The following is a 17,509-nucleotide window of genomic DNA, read 5'->3' on the forward strand; positions in this document are numbered from 1 at the left end:
AAAAAGCCAATTCAGATCCAGTAATTTTGGAGTGGGGCCATGCAATTCTAACAAGCCCACAGGGGACGGTGACATCAGTTCCACACTGGGTTTGAATGGTGTGACTGGCTCACATATTTTAAAGTAGGGTCTTGCTAGGTTGATGAGTCACATTACTTGCTGAGGCTGTCCTTGAACCTGTAGTCCTCCTGCTTTGGCCTGCCAAGTACTGGGATTACAGATGTACAGCACCATGACTGGCTTATTTTATTTTGTGGTGCTAGGGATTGGACCCAGGGGCATTCTACCTCTGAGCTATACTCCCAGCCCTATTCTATTATTTTTAAACAGGATCTCACTAAGTTGAAGATAGCCTAAATTGCTGAGGCTGGCTGTGAACCTGTGATTCTGTCTCAGCCTCCCAAGTCCTGGGATTCCAAGTGAGCACCCATCACATCAGCTTTATTTGGAAACAGGGTCTTGCTAAATTGTTTAGCTGGCCTTCAACCTGCAATCCTCTTGGCTCAGTTTCCCGAGTGCTGGAATTATAGGCGTGCACCACCATGTCCAGCAAGTAATAAGAGACTTTCTATAAGGGCCCTGAGAACACGTTTCTGGATTTTCAGGCCATACGGTCTCTACTGCATATATTCAACTCTGACATTATATCACGAGGCAGAGACAACATGTCATGAGTATGTCTGTGGCCCTCGTGGCAGTTTGCCAATTTCTAGTTTAGATCACATAGTTTCCTTACCATCTGAAGTCAGGCAGAAAACAGAGGAAAAAAACCACACACACACACTTTACTAATGTAACTTTATTAACTACAGGCACATATACAACTGGACTATGATATCTAAAAATAAGAAGGAAAATTTAGAAAGTTTTCATAATTTCAGGTTATACATATTTTCAGTTAATAAGCTGGACGTAGAAAACACAACCAGCACTTTCACTCCTCAGAAGCCTGGAGCAGAGTGGCATTCTTCTTATATTTTTCTGCAATTTCTCTAATATTTCCCAAGAGATCTTCAGAGATGCATTCTTCATATTCCCTCTCAACCTTAGCAATCTGCTCCTCAAGATGTTTCTAGTGAAAACAATTAGTGATAGTTAATGTAAGGACTTCGATTTTACCGTGTGGGCCCTTTTTGTGTCCTTCCTTAATGATATGTCATTTCTTCCCCAGAGAGAACCACCCACCTGAATACTGTTGTGGTTTTTTTGTTGTTGTGTTTTTTTTTGCAGTACAAGGATTGGAACTCAGGGGCATTCTACCTTCCAGCTACACTCCCAGCCCTATTTTTTATTCTTTATTTTGACACAGGATCTCACTGAGTTGCAAAGGCCTCATTAAGTAGTTGAGGCTGTCTGTGAACCATGATCCTCGTCTCAGCCTCCCAAATGCTGAGATTACAAGCGTGCCCACCACGCTGGCTGTTGCTGCGCTTTTCTATATGATTTACCAAACGCACATACGTGCAAATGTCTCTAATGGCCACGTGCTGCGCACTGACACTGGGCGTTGTTCTGGGCTGCAGGACCTTCACACTCACCTCCACAGACCCTACGTGTGTAGCAACCATCTCTAAGAGGCGCTGCAAGTTATTTCCTACTTTTCGTCTTTCTTCAGTGGTGGTTTGCACAGCTAGTTGGTACCTGCAGAATAAAAACTCTATTTAAGTTGTCTAGAAATAAATATATCCAGTCTAGTTAGCTTACTTTCTATTTCCATATTCAATAGAAACAAGTTTCGGTTGGTCTATGAGCTGTTTACCATACAGATTATCCACACTAGCCCAGCTGAAATCATAAAACAGAAATAAAAATATTTTCAAAGGTCCTTTGCAAGCAAGAGAACCAAAAAGTGCCAAAATCTCATGCTTTAACAAAGAAGGCTGTGGACCAAATGGTCTCTTGCTTTTCTTTTTGGTGCTGGGGATTGAGCCCGGGGCATTCTACCTTGGGGCCACAGGCCAAGCCCTATTTTTAATTTTGAAACAGGGTCTCACTAAGTTGCAGAGGCCTCACTAAGTAGCTGAGGCTGGTAACAAACCTATGATCCTCCTGTCTCAGCCTCCCAAGTACTGGATTACAAGTGTGTGACAACGTGCCCGCTCTTCAGTGTTTTGTTTTAACATAAATGGGTGTTAAATTTTGTCAAAATGCTTTTTTGCATCTGTTGAAACAACAGTGTGATTTTTGTCCTTAGTTCTATTTGTGTTAAATAACATTTATTGTAATATTATTACTTTTACTTATTTGAGGGCCATGTTAGAATTTGAAAAATGAAGGAAAAAAACTTAAAGTATAATTATACAAATGCATATAAAAATTATAGATTTGTGCCGGGCGTGGTGGCGCACGCTTGTCATCCCCGCGCCTGGGAGGCAGAGACAGGAGGATCGCGCAGGTTCGAAGCCAGCCGCGCGTGCCGGCTTAGGAGACCCTGTTTCCAAATAAAAATGTAAAAATAGGTCTGGGAGTGTAGCCCGGAGGTGGAAGGGCTTCCAGGAACCCCAGTACCACCAAAAAAAAAAAAAAAAAAAAGAAAAAAATTATAGATTTGTTATGTTGCTTTTATAGAGGTTACACAAGATAAGTATTTACACAAAGACAGAATATAGAAAGGGTGCACTACTTTTACTTCTAGTGACTACATAATGTGACTGAAATCTTTTTTTTTTTGGTGGTACTGGGGGTGGAACCTAGAGGCTTTCTACCTCCGGGCTATACCCCTAGACCCTTTTTTATATTTTTATTTGGAAACAGGGTCTAAGTTGCTGAGAGCCTCACTAAGTAGCTGAGGCTGGCTTTGAACCCGTGCGATCCTCCTGTCTCAGCCTCCCAAGTGCGGGGATTACAAGCATGTGCCACTACACCTGGCTAACCACATGAAATTTTAAATCAATCCAAATATTTTTGGCTATTTGATAGTAAATTTTAATAAGCCCCGCTAAGCCTTTCTTTTTTTTTTTTTTTTGTGGTACTGGAAATTGAATCCAGGGACATTCTACCTTCAAGCTATACCCCCAGCCCAATTTTTTATTCTTTAGTTTGAAACAGGGTTTTGCTAAGTTTCAGATGGCCTCACTGTGTAGCTGAGGCTGGCCACGAACCTGGATCCTCCTGTCTTAGCCTTCCAAGTACTGGGATTATAAAGTGTGTGCCACCATGCCTGGCTCAGCCTTTCATATTTCTAGATTATATTTCCAAAATATTACGTATATTATATACTAAGTTGTAAATAAATTAAGCCAGTCATGGTGGCATACACTTATAATCACAGGACTTGAGAGGCTAAGACCAGAAGGATCACAGGTTTGAGGACAGCCTCAGCAAGTAGTGAGACTTTCAGAAACCTAGTGAGACCCTGTTTCTAAGTAAAAATAAAATAGGGCTGGGGGTGTAGCTCAGCGGTAGAATGCCCCTGGGTTCCACCCCCAAAACCTCAGTGGGGGGAATATATTATGTGGTTTTCAGAGATTAAAAGCACTCATTAGTTTGATCTGAAGTGAATGACCACTTCGTGCGGACAGCAGCCGTAATGGCAGTAGAACGTGTCTCAAGTGTTAAATTGTTCCGCCTAAGTTCTATTCGCCACTCTTTCCACCGTAAGCAGCTACGCGGCAGCGCGGTGGTTCTGCACTCTGGCCAGGACTTACTCGCGCTGAGCGGCCTCCAGCTCGCGGGTGGCCTCGCCGAGGCCCTCGTTCACGGCGCTCTCCAGCAGGTGCTTGTGCCTCTCCAGCGACTCCAGCTCCGTGGCGCACCTCACATCCTCTGCTTCAGCTTCCTGTCCCGATAAAGTATTGGTTACTCTTGTTTTGGTACTGAGAATTAAACCCAGAGTCACTCTTCCTCCGATCTACACCCCAGATCTATTTTATTTTTAATTAAAAAAATTTTTTTGGTGGTACTGGGGGTGGAACCCAGGGGCTTTTCTACCTCTGGGCTATACTCCCAGACCTATTTTATACTTTATTTGGAAACAGCGTCTCACTAAGTTGCTGAGAGCTGCACTCAGTACCTGAGGCTGGCTTTGGACCTGTGCGATCCTCCTGTCTCAGCTTCCCAAGAATGGGGATGACAAGCGTGTGCCACCACTCCCGGCTTTATTTTTTATTTTGAAAACAGGTCTACCTTAGTTGCTAGACTCTGGCTATGTTGCTGAGGATGTCCTTGAAACGTCAACCCTCCTGACTCAGCCTCCTAAGTACTCGTACTACAGGTGTGCACCACCATGTATGGCTCTCGCTATAGTTTTTTAAATTCACATTCCACATCCTCGAGGTAAATTTTCAAATAATTTCTGTAAAGCATTAAAAAAATTAAGGTCACACCACTTGTAGTCTCAAGATGTTTACTGCTTTACCTTTAGGAAAGTTTAAAATGCTCTCCTGGGAATTCTGTAGTACAAACACAAATGTGATTTGTTTTTTGGTACTGGGGATTGAATGTAGGGGCATTCTACCTCTAAATTACACCCCAGTCCTTTTTAATTTTTTCGGTGGAATCTCACTGAATTGCTGAGGCCTGCCTCAAACCTGTGATTCTCCTGTCTCAGCCTCCCAAGCACTAAAATGACAGGCAGGTACCACCATGCTTGACTACAATGTGATTTTTTTTTTTTGTGTGTGTGGTACTGGAGATTGAACTCAGAGGCACTGTACCTCCAAGCTACATCTCCAGACCTATTTTTATGTTTTATTTTGAAACAGGGTCTAAGTTGTGGAGGACCTCATGAGGTTGCTGAGGCTGGCCATAAACCTGTAGTCCTCCTGTCTCAGCCTCCTCAATATTGGGATTATAAGTATGTGTCATCACTCCTGGCTTCAAATGTGATTTTTGTGTGTGTGGTACTGGGGATGGAACCAGGGGCATTCTACCTCCAAGCTACACCTCTAGCCCTCTTTTTTATTCTTTATTTTGAAACAGGGTCTCACTGAGTTGCAAAGGGCCTTACTAAGTAGCCGAGGCTGTCCGTGATCCTCCTGTCTCAGCCTCCCAAATGTTGGGATTACAAACATGTGCCATCACACCCGGCTTAAATGTGATTTTTTAAAAAAGAGGCGTTTAGCACTCATTCAGCAATAATTCCAAGTTGAATTTACAGGAAATTTTGATACTTTGATTAATTTTTCCATGATCATGAATTTTATAGGTCATTATTTGAACAGTGTGCACAGGCAAAGTAGCTTAAATTAACAAATTTCTAGTTTAGTGAAGATGAGGTATCTATCATAAAGTCTTCAGGGAGGAACTTCAAACATTGTCATGGAGGATGTATAACAGAATGACTGACTACCAAAGGTCTGCATTTCATATATAGATCATTCAAAACAAAAACTAAACAAGGCTGGGTGTAGCTTAGAGGCTGGAAACCCCTGGGTTCTATTCAGAGTACCTGCCCTCTCAAAAATCACACAGCTCAAAACACACATAAGGCCTAGACACAAAGGCTAAGAGAAAGTTTCCAATTCCCGAGACTTTGTTGGCATAACTGAATAAAAATAATGGTGTGGTCAAAATCTTCACTTCGATTATGTGGTGGTAACAAACAGAATCATCTGATTACGTCTCTATGTAAACTACTGCAGGCAGGGACTGAGAAGAGTCCTGGACAATCGGTCTTGTTCTCCTATGCATCTTCCACACTGTATGTAAATAGTCGTTGGTATTTAGCCAGAATAGTCAGCTTGTCTTTTTTTTTTTTTTTCCTGTACTAGGTTGAACCCAGGGGCATTATACCTCTAGGTTACACTACATCCCCAGCCCTACTTTTATTCTTTATTTTGAAACAGGGTTTCACTAAGTTGAGGAGGGCCTCTCTAAGTAGCTGAGGCTGTCTGTGAACCCTGATCATCCTGTCTCAGCCTCCCAAGTACTGGGATACAGGCATGCACCATCTCACCTGGAGATTGTTTTGGGGGTACTGGAGATTGAACCCAGGGTTACTTAACCATTGAGCACGCTGTCTCTTTTTCATTTTGAGACAGGGTCTCATTGAGCTGCTGAGGCTGGCCTAGAGCTTGCGATCTACCTGCTCCGCCTCCTGAGTAGCTGGGATTACATTGTGTGCGCTTGGCTGCAGTCACTGTTTTGTACCAGAGTCTTGCTAAATTGGTGAGGCTGGCTTTAAACCCACGATCATCTTGTCTCGGCCTCCCAAGTACTGGGATTACAGGCATGAGCCACCATTCCTGATTTGCAATGACTTTTTTTGTGTGTGTGTGGGTCTGGGGATGGAACCCAGGGGCATTCGACCTGAGCTACAGCCCCTGCCCTATTTTTTATTCTTTATTTTGAAACCGGGTCTGAGTTGCAGAGGGCCTAAGTAGCTGAGGCTATCCGCGAACCGTGATCCTCTGGTCTCAGCCTCCCGAATGCTGGGATTACAAGCGTGCGCCACCACGCCTGGCTTGCAGTGACTCTTGATGGGCAATTACATATACAAAAGAACTTGTATGAGTTCAGCCTTAGGAGTATGTAACACTATATATCTATAAAAAGGGATAAGAGATTATTTTTAGAACATGTTTTGAGCTGTGCATGGTGATGCATGCTTGTAACCCAGCATTTGGGAAGCTGAGACAGGAGAATAGCAGGTTCTAAGACAGCTTCAGCAAATAGTGAGACTCTCACCAACCTAACCAGACCCTGCTTCAAAATAAAAATAAAATAGGGCTGGGGTGTAGCTCAGGGATAGAATGCCCCTGGTTCAATTGCCAGTATCACTTAAAAATACTCTGACAAAGGCTTCGTGGTGGTGTGAATGTGTGCGCGGTGTCAGGGCGGAGCCCCTGCCGCCCCAGGCAGCCCTCACCTTCACTTTTTGTTGGTAGAGATCATCCAGCTTCTGCACTTCTTCCTTTAGAGTTCTCACGCTTCTCTTGCTCTCCGTTATCATTGTACTCAACTTGGGAAAAAAAGACTTGGGTTAGGAAATCATAGCCACACATCAGAGAAATTTTACTAGGTCCTAGAACTTTCATATTCTCCATCAACTAACTGAAGTAGGTTATTTCTTCTAGTCTCTTAGATCCTCTAACCTACCATTGGTCCAAACATTTATTATTTCAAAGAAGATTTAATTTCAAAGAAACTCTAAAATAAGGATACTAGTATATGTTTCTCCTGTGGGAGTGCCTTATTAGCATCATATATATAATATTTTATATACTACATCACTGCATATATTAAGTTTATGAATGTATTCACAAGTATGAAGCAGTTTTGCTCTCTAGCTTCATTGGCCTTTATAACCTTACAGTTATCTAGTTTTCCATTCGTGGTTTTTTTTTTTTTTTGTGGTGCTGGCGATTAGACCCAGAGGCATTCTACCTTTGAGCTGCACCCCCAGCCTGATTTTATTTCTTATTTGAAAACAGGGTCTTGCTAGGCTGATGAGAGTTCACTGCTTGTTGAAGCTGTCCTTGTAGTCCTCCCATGTCAGCCTTCCAAGTACTGGGATTAAAAGTATGCACCACCATGCTTGGCTCTATTTTATTTTCTATCTGGAAACAGGATCTAAGTTGCTGAGGCTGGCTTCAAACTTGCCATCCCCCTGTCTCAGTTTCCCAAGTCCTGGGATATAAGCATGTGCCACCATTCCCAGCTCTGGGATGCTAAAGAGAATTGCTTATATTAATTTTGTTGAATAATATTTACTATTTGGTTATAGTTATGCATTCTTCCAAATAGCAATAAAGCAAGCACATTTAATTTTATTAAAGTCTGGGCTTGGAGATCATTTGAAACCAAAACTGAAGAAAAAGGTTTTGAAGTTCATTTCCTGTTGACAAGGTTTGATACCAGATGTTGGCAGTGATTAACAGTGTTCTTTGGGTAGAACATGAGGAAAATGTTTCCCACAGGAAACAGAAAATAGTAAAATGTAGAAAAAGCTGTAATTTTTCTTTTAATGTGTGTGTGTATGTGTGTGTGTGTGTGTGTGTGTGTGTGTGTGTGTGTGTGTGTGTGTGGTCCTGGGAACTTAACCTTGGAGCATTTTATCTTTGAGCTACATACCCAGACCTATTTATTTTGAGACACAGTCTCACTAAGTTGCTAAGGCTGGCCTCAAGCCTGTGATCCTCCTGTCTGTGCCTCCAAAGTACCCTTGACTGCTTTTCTTTCTTTCTTTCTTTCTTTCTTTCCTTCTTTCTTTCTTTCTCTCTCTCTCTCTCTCTCTCTCTCTCTCTCTCTCTCTCTCTTCTTTTGCTCCTTTCTTTCTTTCTTCCTTCCTTCCTTCCTTTTTCTTTTCTTTTTTTCTTTCACAGTATTGGGGATGGAACTCAGGGGAATTCTACCTCTGAGCTACACCCCCAGCCCTAATTTTTTATTCTTTATTTTGAAACAGGGTCTCACTTAAGTTGCTAAGAGTCTCACTAGCTGAGGCTGGCTGTGAACCTGTGATCCTTCTGTCTCAGCCTCCCAAACACTGGTATTATGAGCATGTGCCACCATACCTGGCTCCAAGAGTTTGAAGTCAATTTGAAAGATGTTTCAGTCATGAGGCCCAAACATTCATAATGTTTGAAATTCAAAACTTTTTGAAACTCTCCAGGGTTAGCATCCATTCCAACAAAAAAGAAAAGCAAACCTAAGTAGTCTAAAGAAAGGCGCACTTCAAACTGTCATCACAGCTATGTAGCATCTGTGTATGTCGCCCTAATTCCTTACCTTCTGACATTTTAGGAATCCCAAATTATAGTAACAGTAGTTTGATAAAACTCACTTATGTAATATTTCAAGTTTTTGTTTTTTTCTTGAGGAGTGGATAAACTCTTTCTTGTAGAAAATATGACAATTCATTAACATTAAAAATGTCTTTCTGAAGCCAGACATGGTGGTGCGTACTTGTAATCCTAGCATTTGAGAGGGTGTGACAGGAGGATTGTGGAGTGATTAGCAAGAACCTATTCAAAATAAAGAATACAAAATAGGTCTGAAGGTGTAACTTGGATAAAGAATGCCCCTGGGCTCCATCTCTAGTAACACACACACACACACACACACACACACACACACACACACACGCACACACGTCTTTCTGTGTGTTACTAGAATATGTGAAAACATGATGTGTTTTGTTTACAGAAGATCAAAATAAATTTTTATTCAGAGAAAAGATAGGATTTCATTTTATAACCAGAATCCCTACCTGGAACACAAAGGGTTCTTGGAGGGCTAGGACTTCCAAGTGACCCAGCTATATAAATCTTGATTTTTTTTTTTTGTTTTGTTTTTGGTGGTACTGGGGTTCCTGGAAGCCCTTCTACCTCCAGGATATACTCCCACGGGCTACACTCCCAGACCTATTTTTTAACTTTTTTTTAATGTGGAAACAGGGTCTCTTAAGCCAGCAAGGCTGGCTCTGAACCAGTGCGATCCTCCTGTCTCTGCCTCCCAAGTGCGGGGATTACAAGCGTGTGCCACCACGCCTGGCTAAATCTTGATTTTTTGAAAAGAAAAATCTTTTCAAAATAATTAAAGTCAAGCCGGGTGTGGTGGCGCACGCTTGTAGTCCCCATGCTAGGGAGGCAGAGACAGGAGGATCACATTGGTTTGAAGCCAGCAGTGCTGGCTTAAGAGACCCTGTTTCCAAAAATAAAAAAAAAGTATAAAATAGGACTGAGAGTGTAGCTGTAGCCCGGAGGTAGAAGGGCTTCCAGGAACCCCAGTACCACCAAAAAAAAAAAAAAAATTACAGTCAGATTTTGTTTTGGTGGCACTGTGATTGAACCCAGGGCTGTTCTACATTTGTACTTCACCCCAGCCCTATTTTTTATTTTGAAATAGGCCTTGCCCAGTTGTTGAGGCTGTCCTTGACTTGTGAGCCTCTTGTCTCAGCACCCTAAGTACTGAGTTTACAAGTGTGTGCTTCAACGCCCAGGTGAAGTGAGAATTGTAGAGGAATAAGTGCAGAGCCATGTTTCTAGCGGCACAATTCACGATAGCCAAGTTATGGAACCAACCTGGACGTCCATCAGCAACTACCAGACTGCACACCTGTGGTATGCACACAGTGAAATTTCACGTAGCTCTAAAGAACACGATTATGTCATTTGCAGAAAAGTGGACAGAACTAGAGAATAATATGCCAAGAGAGATTAGCCAGTCTCATGAAACGAACAGTTGTGTTCTCTGTCACAAGTGAAAGCTGAAAAGAAATTGGGTAACAAATGGACTTCAGGTGAAGGCGGAGAGACGCAGTGGAGTGATTTAGGGGAGGGAGGTGAAGGAGGAAAGAAGACTTGATGAAAAAGACAGTTCACATAACCACGTACATGTATCAAGCTATCAGTACCAATCCCGGCATCCTGTGCGGGGAAGGGAGGCGTGCTGTGGGATCCGGAAGGAAACACACTGAGTGCTGTGTGCATGTATGTTTCTAGCAATCTGAATGTCATTATAATGTATAATTACAATGCACCAATAAAAGTATATAAAAAAGACTTAACAACTAGAGGTCTCCTTTAATTGCGGGGTGTCATAAAACCATACTGTTTGAATATATTTGAAAAGTAGCTTAACTTTTCTTAAACTATATAACAAGTTTTTTTTTTTTTTTAAGTTAAGTAATTTATGTGTTTGGTGGTACTGGGGGTGGAACCCAGAGGCTTTCTACCTTCGGGCTATACTCCCAGACCTATTTTATACTTTAATTGGAAACAGGGTCTCACTAAGTTGCCGAGAGCCTCACTAAGTAGCTGAGGCTGGCTTTGAACCTGCGCGATCCTCCTGTCTCAGCCTCTCAAGCGCGGGGATTACAAGCGTGCGCCACCACGCCCGTCTTTATAACAAGGTTTAAAGTTTATTGAAAACCACAATGGTAGGTTCTTTTGCATAGATATAGGTGGTATTATACTTCAAAGGTCTTAGAAGCAGGGACTTTCTGAAAAATACTTTTTTTTTTTTTTTTTGCAGTATTAGGGATTGAATCCAGGGACATTAACCTCTGAGCTACACTTCCAGACTTATTTTTTTTTCCTTTATGTTGAAACAGGGTCTCACTAAGTTGTGAAGGGCCTCACTAAGTAGCTGAGGCTGGTGATCCTTCTGTCTCAGCCTTCCAAGTACTGTGATTACAAGCACGCACCACCATGCCCAGCTGAAAAATACTTTTAAAATGAACTTGTATAGGCAAATTACATCATCCAGAATAAAAAAAGTAGGTAAAAAAAAAAAAACCTCTTTATCTATCATAGGCTAGTTAGCCTTTAACCATAAAGGATACATACACTTGCATATAAGTCCATTTTAGCATAAAAAATAATATTAAGTTATTTCAAGAGGCAATTCTCAATCTGAGAAAAAAATTTAAAAAAGTAATTTAGTTTTATACCACTTCATACAGTGATATGTGGAGCTAGGGTACTTAAATTACTTTTAACAAGTTACTTCAAATATTTCTGCCAAGGTTACACACAACTTTCATTTTCACAATTTTATCACTTCTTTAGCAACTGGAAACAACAAATCACAGTGATTTAGGTCCTAAAGCACTTACTTGTTCTAAGGTGTCCTCCAAACCCATTTTCTTATTTTGAGCTTTATTAATTTCCTCTTCATTTTCATTCTTGAGTTCCTTGAGAGGTACCTATGAAATAGAAAGGATGTGGGTGATACATAATTACAAAATTTCTCTGAGAAATATAAAACTCATTTTTGGAGAAGTAAATGGAAAGCGGCTCTGGGGAGCTGAGCCAGGACAGGCACACGAGAGGCAAGCGCTCCATCACAAACCATAACTTCAGATCTTTAATGTCTTTATTTTAATCTTATTTTTTTGTGGTACCGTGGATTGAACCCAGGGGCATTCTACCTCCCATCTCCATCCCCAGCCCTATTTTTTATTCTTTATTTTGAAACAGGGTCTCTCTAAGTTTTAGAGGGCCTCACTAAATCACTGAGGCTGGCTGTGAACCTGTGATCCTCCAGTCTCAGCCTCCCAAGTATTAGGATTACAATCGTGCACCACCACTCCCAGCTTATTTAATTTTATTTTGAGACAGAGTCTAAGTTGCCCAGGCTGGCCTCAACCTCACAATTCATACCTCAGCCTCCTGAGTTGCAGGGATCATAGGCATGGTGTCATGTCGCTCAGCAAGCCAAAACATTTAAAATCTAACTTACTACTGCTAAGAAAACGCATTTTTGATGTAATTTCTATAACTGTGGAATATAACTTGCTTTTGGTTTTGATAGTTGTAAAGTTTAAAATTTACTCATCTATTCTGGAAATTCACTGAATACTAAACACTTCGCACGCGCACACACACACACACACACTCTCTCTCTCTTACTTGGGAAGAGGATCTCACTGAGAGCCTTGCTAAGTTGCTGAGGCTGGCTTAGAACTTGTGAGTCTCCTGTTTTAGCTTCCCAAGTACTGGGATTACAAGTGTGCAACATCATGCCTGGCTAACGTCTCTACACTCTTATTTTAAATTTTGAGACAGGGTCTCACCAAGTGTAGACACTGGCCTTGAACTTGCAATCCTCATGCCTTATCCTCCCAAGTAGTTGGGATCACAGGTGTGGGCTACCATGCCCGGCTGAGTGGAGCCCGATTTAAAATGTCTACTCACCATTGAATTACAATTTCTGGGAAGGTAGCAGTTTTATCTGTTCTTTAATTTTTAAAAAATCTCTAGCTGGGTCGGGCGTGGTGGCACACGCTTGTAATCCCTGCGCTTGGGAGGCGGAGACAGGAGGATCGCGCCGGTTCAAAGCCAGCCACGCTGGCTTAAGAGACCCTGTTTCCAAATCAAAAAAGTATAAAAATGGGTCTGGGAGTGTAGCCTGGAAGTAGAGGGTTTTCAGGAACCCCAGTATCACCAAAAAAATCTCTAGCTGGTATGGAATATAATGTGCACTCAATAATATTTTGTTGAATTAATCAATTCTCAAGAGAAAAAAAAGATCTTTTGATTTTACTCAATATTCTTCAATTCAAAAACTAATTATTTTGTAGACTGGCGTGCAGGCACTAAAATAGTAAAATCTCTGAATAAATGAGAGGTTGCAATAGAGCAATGTAAGAATTTTCTCCCCCAAATTGCCTCCTTAGTCATATTTTACAATTAGGCACAGGTTTTTCGTTGCTCATGCTGGGATCTCTTCATGCTCTAGTACATTTTATCCTTCATGTTACTGTTGTGTCCAGACTTCTTTGCATAGATGGCCCCCATAAACATTCCATTTTTTTTGGTGGTACTGTTGACGAACCTCGATCTTCCTGTCTCAGCCTCCTAAGTACTGTGATTACAAGCATGCGCCACCATGCCCGACAGCATTCCAATTTTTAAGATTTCATAGCTGGGCGTGGTGGTGCACACTTGTAATCCCAGCATTCGGGAGGCTGAGACAGGAGGATCGCGGTTCATAGACAGCCTCAGCTACTTAGTGAGGCCCTTTGCAACTCCGTGAGACCCAAAGAATAAAAAATAGGGCTGGCAGTGTCGCTAGGAGGTAGAATGCCCGAGTTCCATCCCCAGTACCTCAAAACCAAACCAAACAAAAACCAAAAAAGCTTTCATTCCAGGGTCACCAACTCTGTGGAGTTTTTTCTGCTACTTGGGAAGAACTGACCTTGGTATGTATGATAACATGAAAAGACCTCTAGTAAAGCACATATTCAGCGTGTGTGTTTGTATGCATTTCTGCCTTTTTCCCATGAAGGAACTAGGAGCAACTTGAGAGCAAAGGTTATTTATCTTTGTCTGTGCAGTCCTCGTGTCTGTTTTAGATGGAATCAAATTTTTACTGAATAATTGAATAGGTAAAGTAGGTAGAGGAAGAAAAGGCTTTATAATTTCAAGAGTTAAAGATAAGATTTCTGGCCGGGCGTGGTGGCGCACGCGTGTAATCCCCGCGCTTGGGAGGCTGAGACAGGAGGATCGCACGGGTTCAAGCCAGCCTCAGCTACTTAGTGAGGCTCTCAGCAACTTAGTGAGACCCTGTTTCCAAATAAAATATAAAAAAAGGTCTGGGAGTGTAGCCCGGAGGTAGAAAGCCTCTGGGTTCCACCCCAGTACTACCAAAAAAAAAAAAAAAAAAAAAAAAAAGATAAGATTTCTGCTACCAATAAGACACAGAGGTTCAGTGTTACATTTCTTTGTTTAGTCCTGGGTTATGGACATAATGACGTTCACATTTTTACAGATAACAATGACATAATTTACTTACATAAACTTGAGCCCGGTACTTCACAAGGCAGTTGGCACCAGCTTCAGGATTAAACTTAATTTCAAAGTCATAACCTTTGGAATTCTCGGCGGCTTTCGGGACAAGTTTTAATTTTCTGGCCAGTTTGTGATACTCCGCTAACTGTGCTTCGATCTATGAAGGAGAGGACACAGAAAGGAATGTTAAAAACAAAGCAGACTGAATCCATACGGTTTTCAATCGGCATTTCTGTAATTTGATATAAAATGTTACCTATTTTTAGGAGTTTAGTAATTTTTAGTGGTAAGAGTGGCAAGTTTTAAAATAATGCAAAAGATGGAAGATTTTATTCATACTGAATTTGCTAAAAAAAAAATTAAAAAAATTTTTGTGGTACTGGGGATTGAATCCAGGGGCATCCTACCTTTGAGCCACACTCCCAGCCCTATTTTAATTTTTATTTTGTGGCATCGGGGATTGAACTTAGAGGCATTTATCACTGCGCTAAACCTCCAGCCTGATTTTACTGATTTGGAAACAGGGTCTCACTGAGTTGTGGAGGGCCTTGCTAAGTTGTCAAGGCTGGCTTTGAAACAGAGATCCTCCTGGCTCAGCCTCCCAAGTCCTACGATTACAAGTGTGTCACCACGTCTGGCTTTTCTTCTTTGCGGTACTGGGAATGGAACCTGGGGCATTCTACCTCTGAGCTATACCCCCGGTCCTATTTTTTAGCTTTTATATTTTTGAAACGGGGCCTCACTGAGTTGTTAAGGGCCTTGCTGAGTAGCTGAGGCTGTCCGTGAACTGTGATCCTTCGGTCTCCGCCTCCCAAATTTTTGGATTACAAGCATATACCACCACGCCCGGCCTATATTTTTTATTTTGAAACAGGGGTTTTCTAAGTGTTTGAGGCTGTCTTTGAACCTGCTATCCTCTTGTCTCAGCCTCCCAAGTACTATTATAGGCACAAACTTATAGTCCACTATGTCCAGTTATAGATAAGGCTATAATTGATTGGAAAATATTATTATTCTACCATTTGCCTAACAGTTTAGAATAAGAATACATATTTAGGTATTGACTAACATTTCATTTTTCAAGTGCTGGACAGAGAAATTAAGAAGCAAACAAAAAAACCCAGCAAGTTTTGTTTATTTACAAATGAAATCATTTCATTTATCCAAAATAAGTGAAATAAAGTCAGTTGTGGTGGTACAAGTCTGAAATTGCAATACTTGGACGGCTGAGACAGGAGGATGGCAGGTTAGAAGCTGTCTCAGGAACTGAGTGAGACTTTGTTTCCAAATAGGGTTAGGGGTGTGGCCCAGAGTAAAAGGTCCCTGGGTTCCATCCCTCTTGCCAAAATAACAAAAACAAAAGCCAACATGAAATATAATTACTTATGTTTCAAAATGCTATCATAAATGTATTGAGAATATATTAGAATATATTGGTCATATATTTCAGATTTCTTGTTTGCCTTCCTTCATCCAGGGCTGTTTAAGTTATGTGATGACTGAAAAGGTCTTCCATCTACTGTAGTCCCCTTCATTTTCCTAAACTCTCATTTCTTCCTAGCTCTCACCATTAACTGACAAATTATGTTTTTGTTCACCTCCATGACTCGCAAGAAAACAGCTCAACTCCTGTGCCTGCAACACTGCTTAGCATATAACAGATTCTTAATATTTGACTGACTAAAGAAACTTTCAGGCTATAGTTTACTTTTATATTATCAATTTAATACTCAGTTTCTTACAGGTATTGAACAGTCTGAGCGAAGGAACGCAATGGCAAGAGCACACGCGGGACTGCCTAGCTTTCAGAAAATGCACCAGAGCTCAAACGCAATACTAATAATATATTGAAAAAAGTTAATTTTTGTACTAGGGATTGAACCAGGAACATTCTATCTCTGGGCTTCATCCCCAAACCTATTTTATTTTTATTGTGAAGCAGAGTCTTGCTAAGTGGCTGAGGCTGTTCTGGAATCTCTGATTTTCCTGTTTTACCCTCCCACACACTAGGATTATTGTACTCAGCTTAATATATTAGAAAAAGTTATTTTTTTCTGGTACTATGGGTTGAAACCAGGGGTATTCTACCTTCAAGCTACATCCCAAGCCCTTTTTAAAAATTTTTGTTTTTGAGCTGGGCGTGGTGGCACATGCTTGTAATCCGAGCATTTGGGAGGCTGAGACAGGAGGACGGAGGTTCATGGACAGTCTCAGCTACTTAGTGAGGCCCTTGGCAATGCAGTGAGACCTTATTTCAAAATAAAGAATAAAAAATAGGGCTGTGGGCATATCTCGGAGGTAGAATGCCTCTGGGTTTCATCTCCAATACAGGAAAAAAATAATTGTTTTGAAATAGGGTCTAGTGTCGGGCATGGTAGCACAGGTTTTTAATCCCAGTACTTGGGAGTCTAAGACAGGAAGATCACAGGTTTATGGTCAAGCTCAGTAATTTAATGAGGCTCTCTGCAACTTAGTGAGACACTATTTCAAAATAAATAATAAAAATAAGGTTCGGAGTATAGCTTGGAGGTAGAATGCCCCTGAGTTCCATCCCCAGTATAAAAAAAAGAAACAAAAAAACAACCAGCTAGGGGATAGTTCAGAGAGAGAATACCCTGGGTTCAATCCTCAGACAGACACACACACACACACACACACACACACACACACACACACACACACGGAATAGATCTCGCTAGGTTGCTCTGAGTCTCGCTAAGTTGCTGAGGATGGTCGTCAATCTCTGCTCCTCATCTCGCCTCCCAAGCACTTAGGACTATAGCTGTGCACCGCCATGCCTGGTTTCTATTCTTTTTAATACAAGTAATTTTTGTTAAACTTAGATTTCATAACTAATTTCACAATTGCCAATTTAGGCCAACCATATTTAATTTTCTTTCCTTTATTTTTCAGTGTGGTATTTTCTGAGCTACATCCCAGCCCAATTTAAATTTTTTTTTTTTTTTTTTTTTTTTTGATGCTGGGATGGAACCCAGGGACTAGTTCTAGCTCTGAGCTACACTTCTAGCCCTATTTTGTTTTTATTTTAGAACAGGGTCTCACTAAGTTGCACAGGGCATCAATAAGTTGCTGAGACTGGCTGTGAACCTGCAATCCTCCTGTCTTAATCTCCCAAGTACTGGAATTACAGGTGTGCACCATCATGCCTGGCTCCGATTTTAAATTTTGAAACAGGTTCTCACTACGCTGCTGAGGCTGGATCTCAGAACTTGAATTCCTCCTGTGCTAGCCTCTTAAGTACTGGACTTACAGGCATGTACCACCACACCCAGCTTCCTTCCTTCTTTCTTTTGGTACCAGGATTGAATCAGGGG

General features: G+C 41.4%; 1 protein-coding gene across 1 annotated transcript in view; it reads right to left on the bottom strand.

The window, feature by feature from the left end:
• Positions 1 to 934: 934 nt before the first annotated feature.
• The window catches only part of NDC80 (NDC80 kinetochore complex component), a gene marked incomplete at both ends in the record, with an annotated part of 49,962 nt that continues 33,387 nt past the window's right edge, over positions 935 to 17,509 (bottom strand). The window contains 6 exons of the mRNA XM_080714386.1: positions 935 to 1,072; positions 1,539 to 1,641; positions 3,648 to 3,778; positions 6,809 to 6,901; positions 11,498 to 11,587; positions 14,179 to 14,331. Coding sequence (XP_080570512.1) covers positions 935 to 1,072; positions 1,539 to 1,641; positions 3,648 to 3,778; positions 6,809 to 6,901; positions 11,498 to 11,587; positions 14,179 to 14,331 — 708 coding nt within the window. The remainder of the gene's footprint in view (positions 1,073 to 1,538; positions 1,642 to 3,647; positions 3,779 to 6,808; positions 6,902 to 11,497; positions 11,588 to 14,178; positions 14,332 to 17,509) is intronic.

The sequence above is a fragment of the Muscardinus avellanarius genome, assembly GCF_963383645.1.
Source record: "Muscardinus avellanarius genome assembly, chromosome: 17".
Classification (NCBI taxonomy): Eukaryota; Metazoa; Chordata; class Mammalia; order Rodentia; family Gliridae; genus Muscardinus; species Muscardinus avellanarius.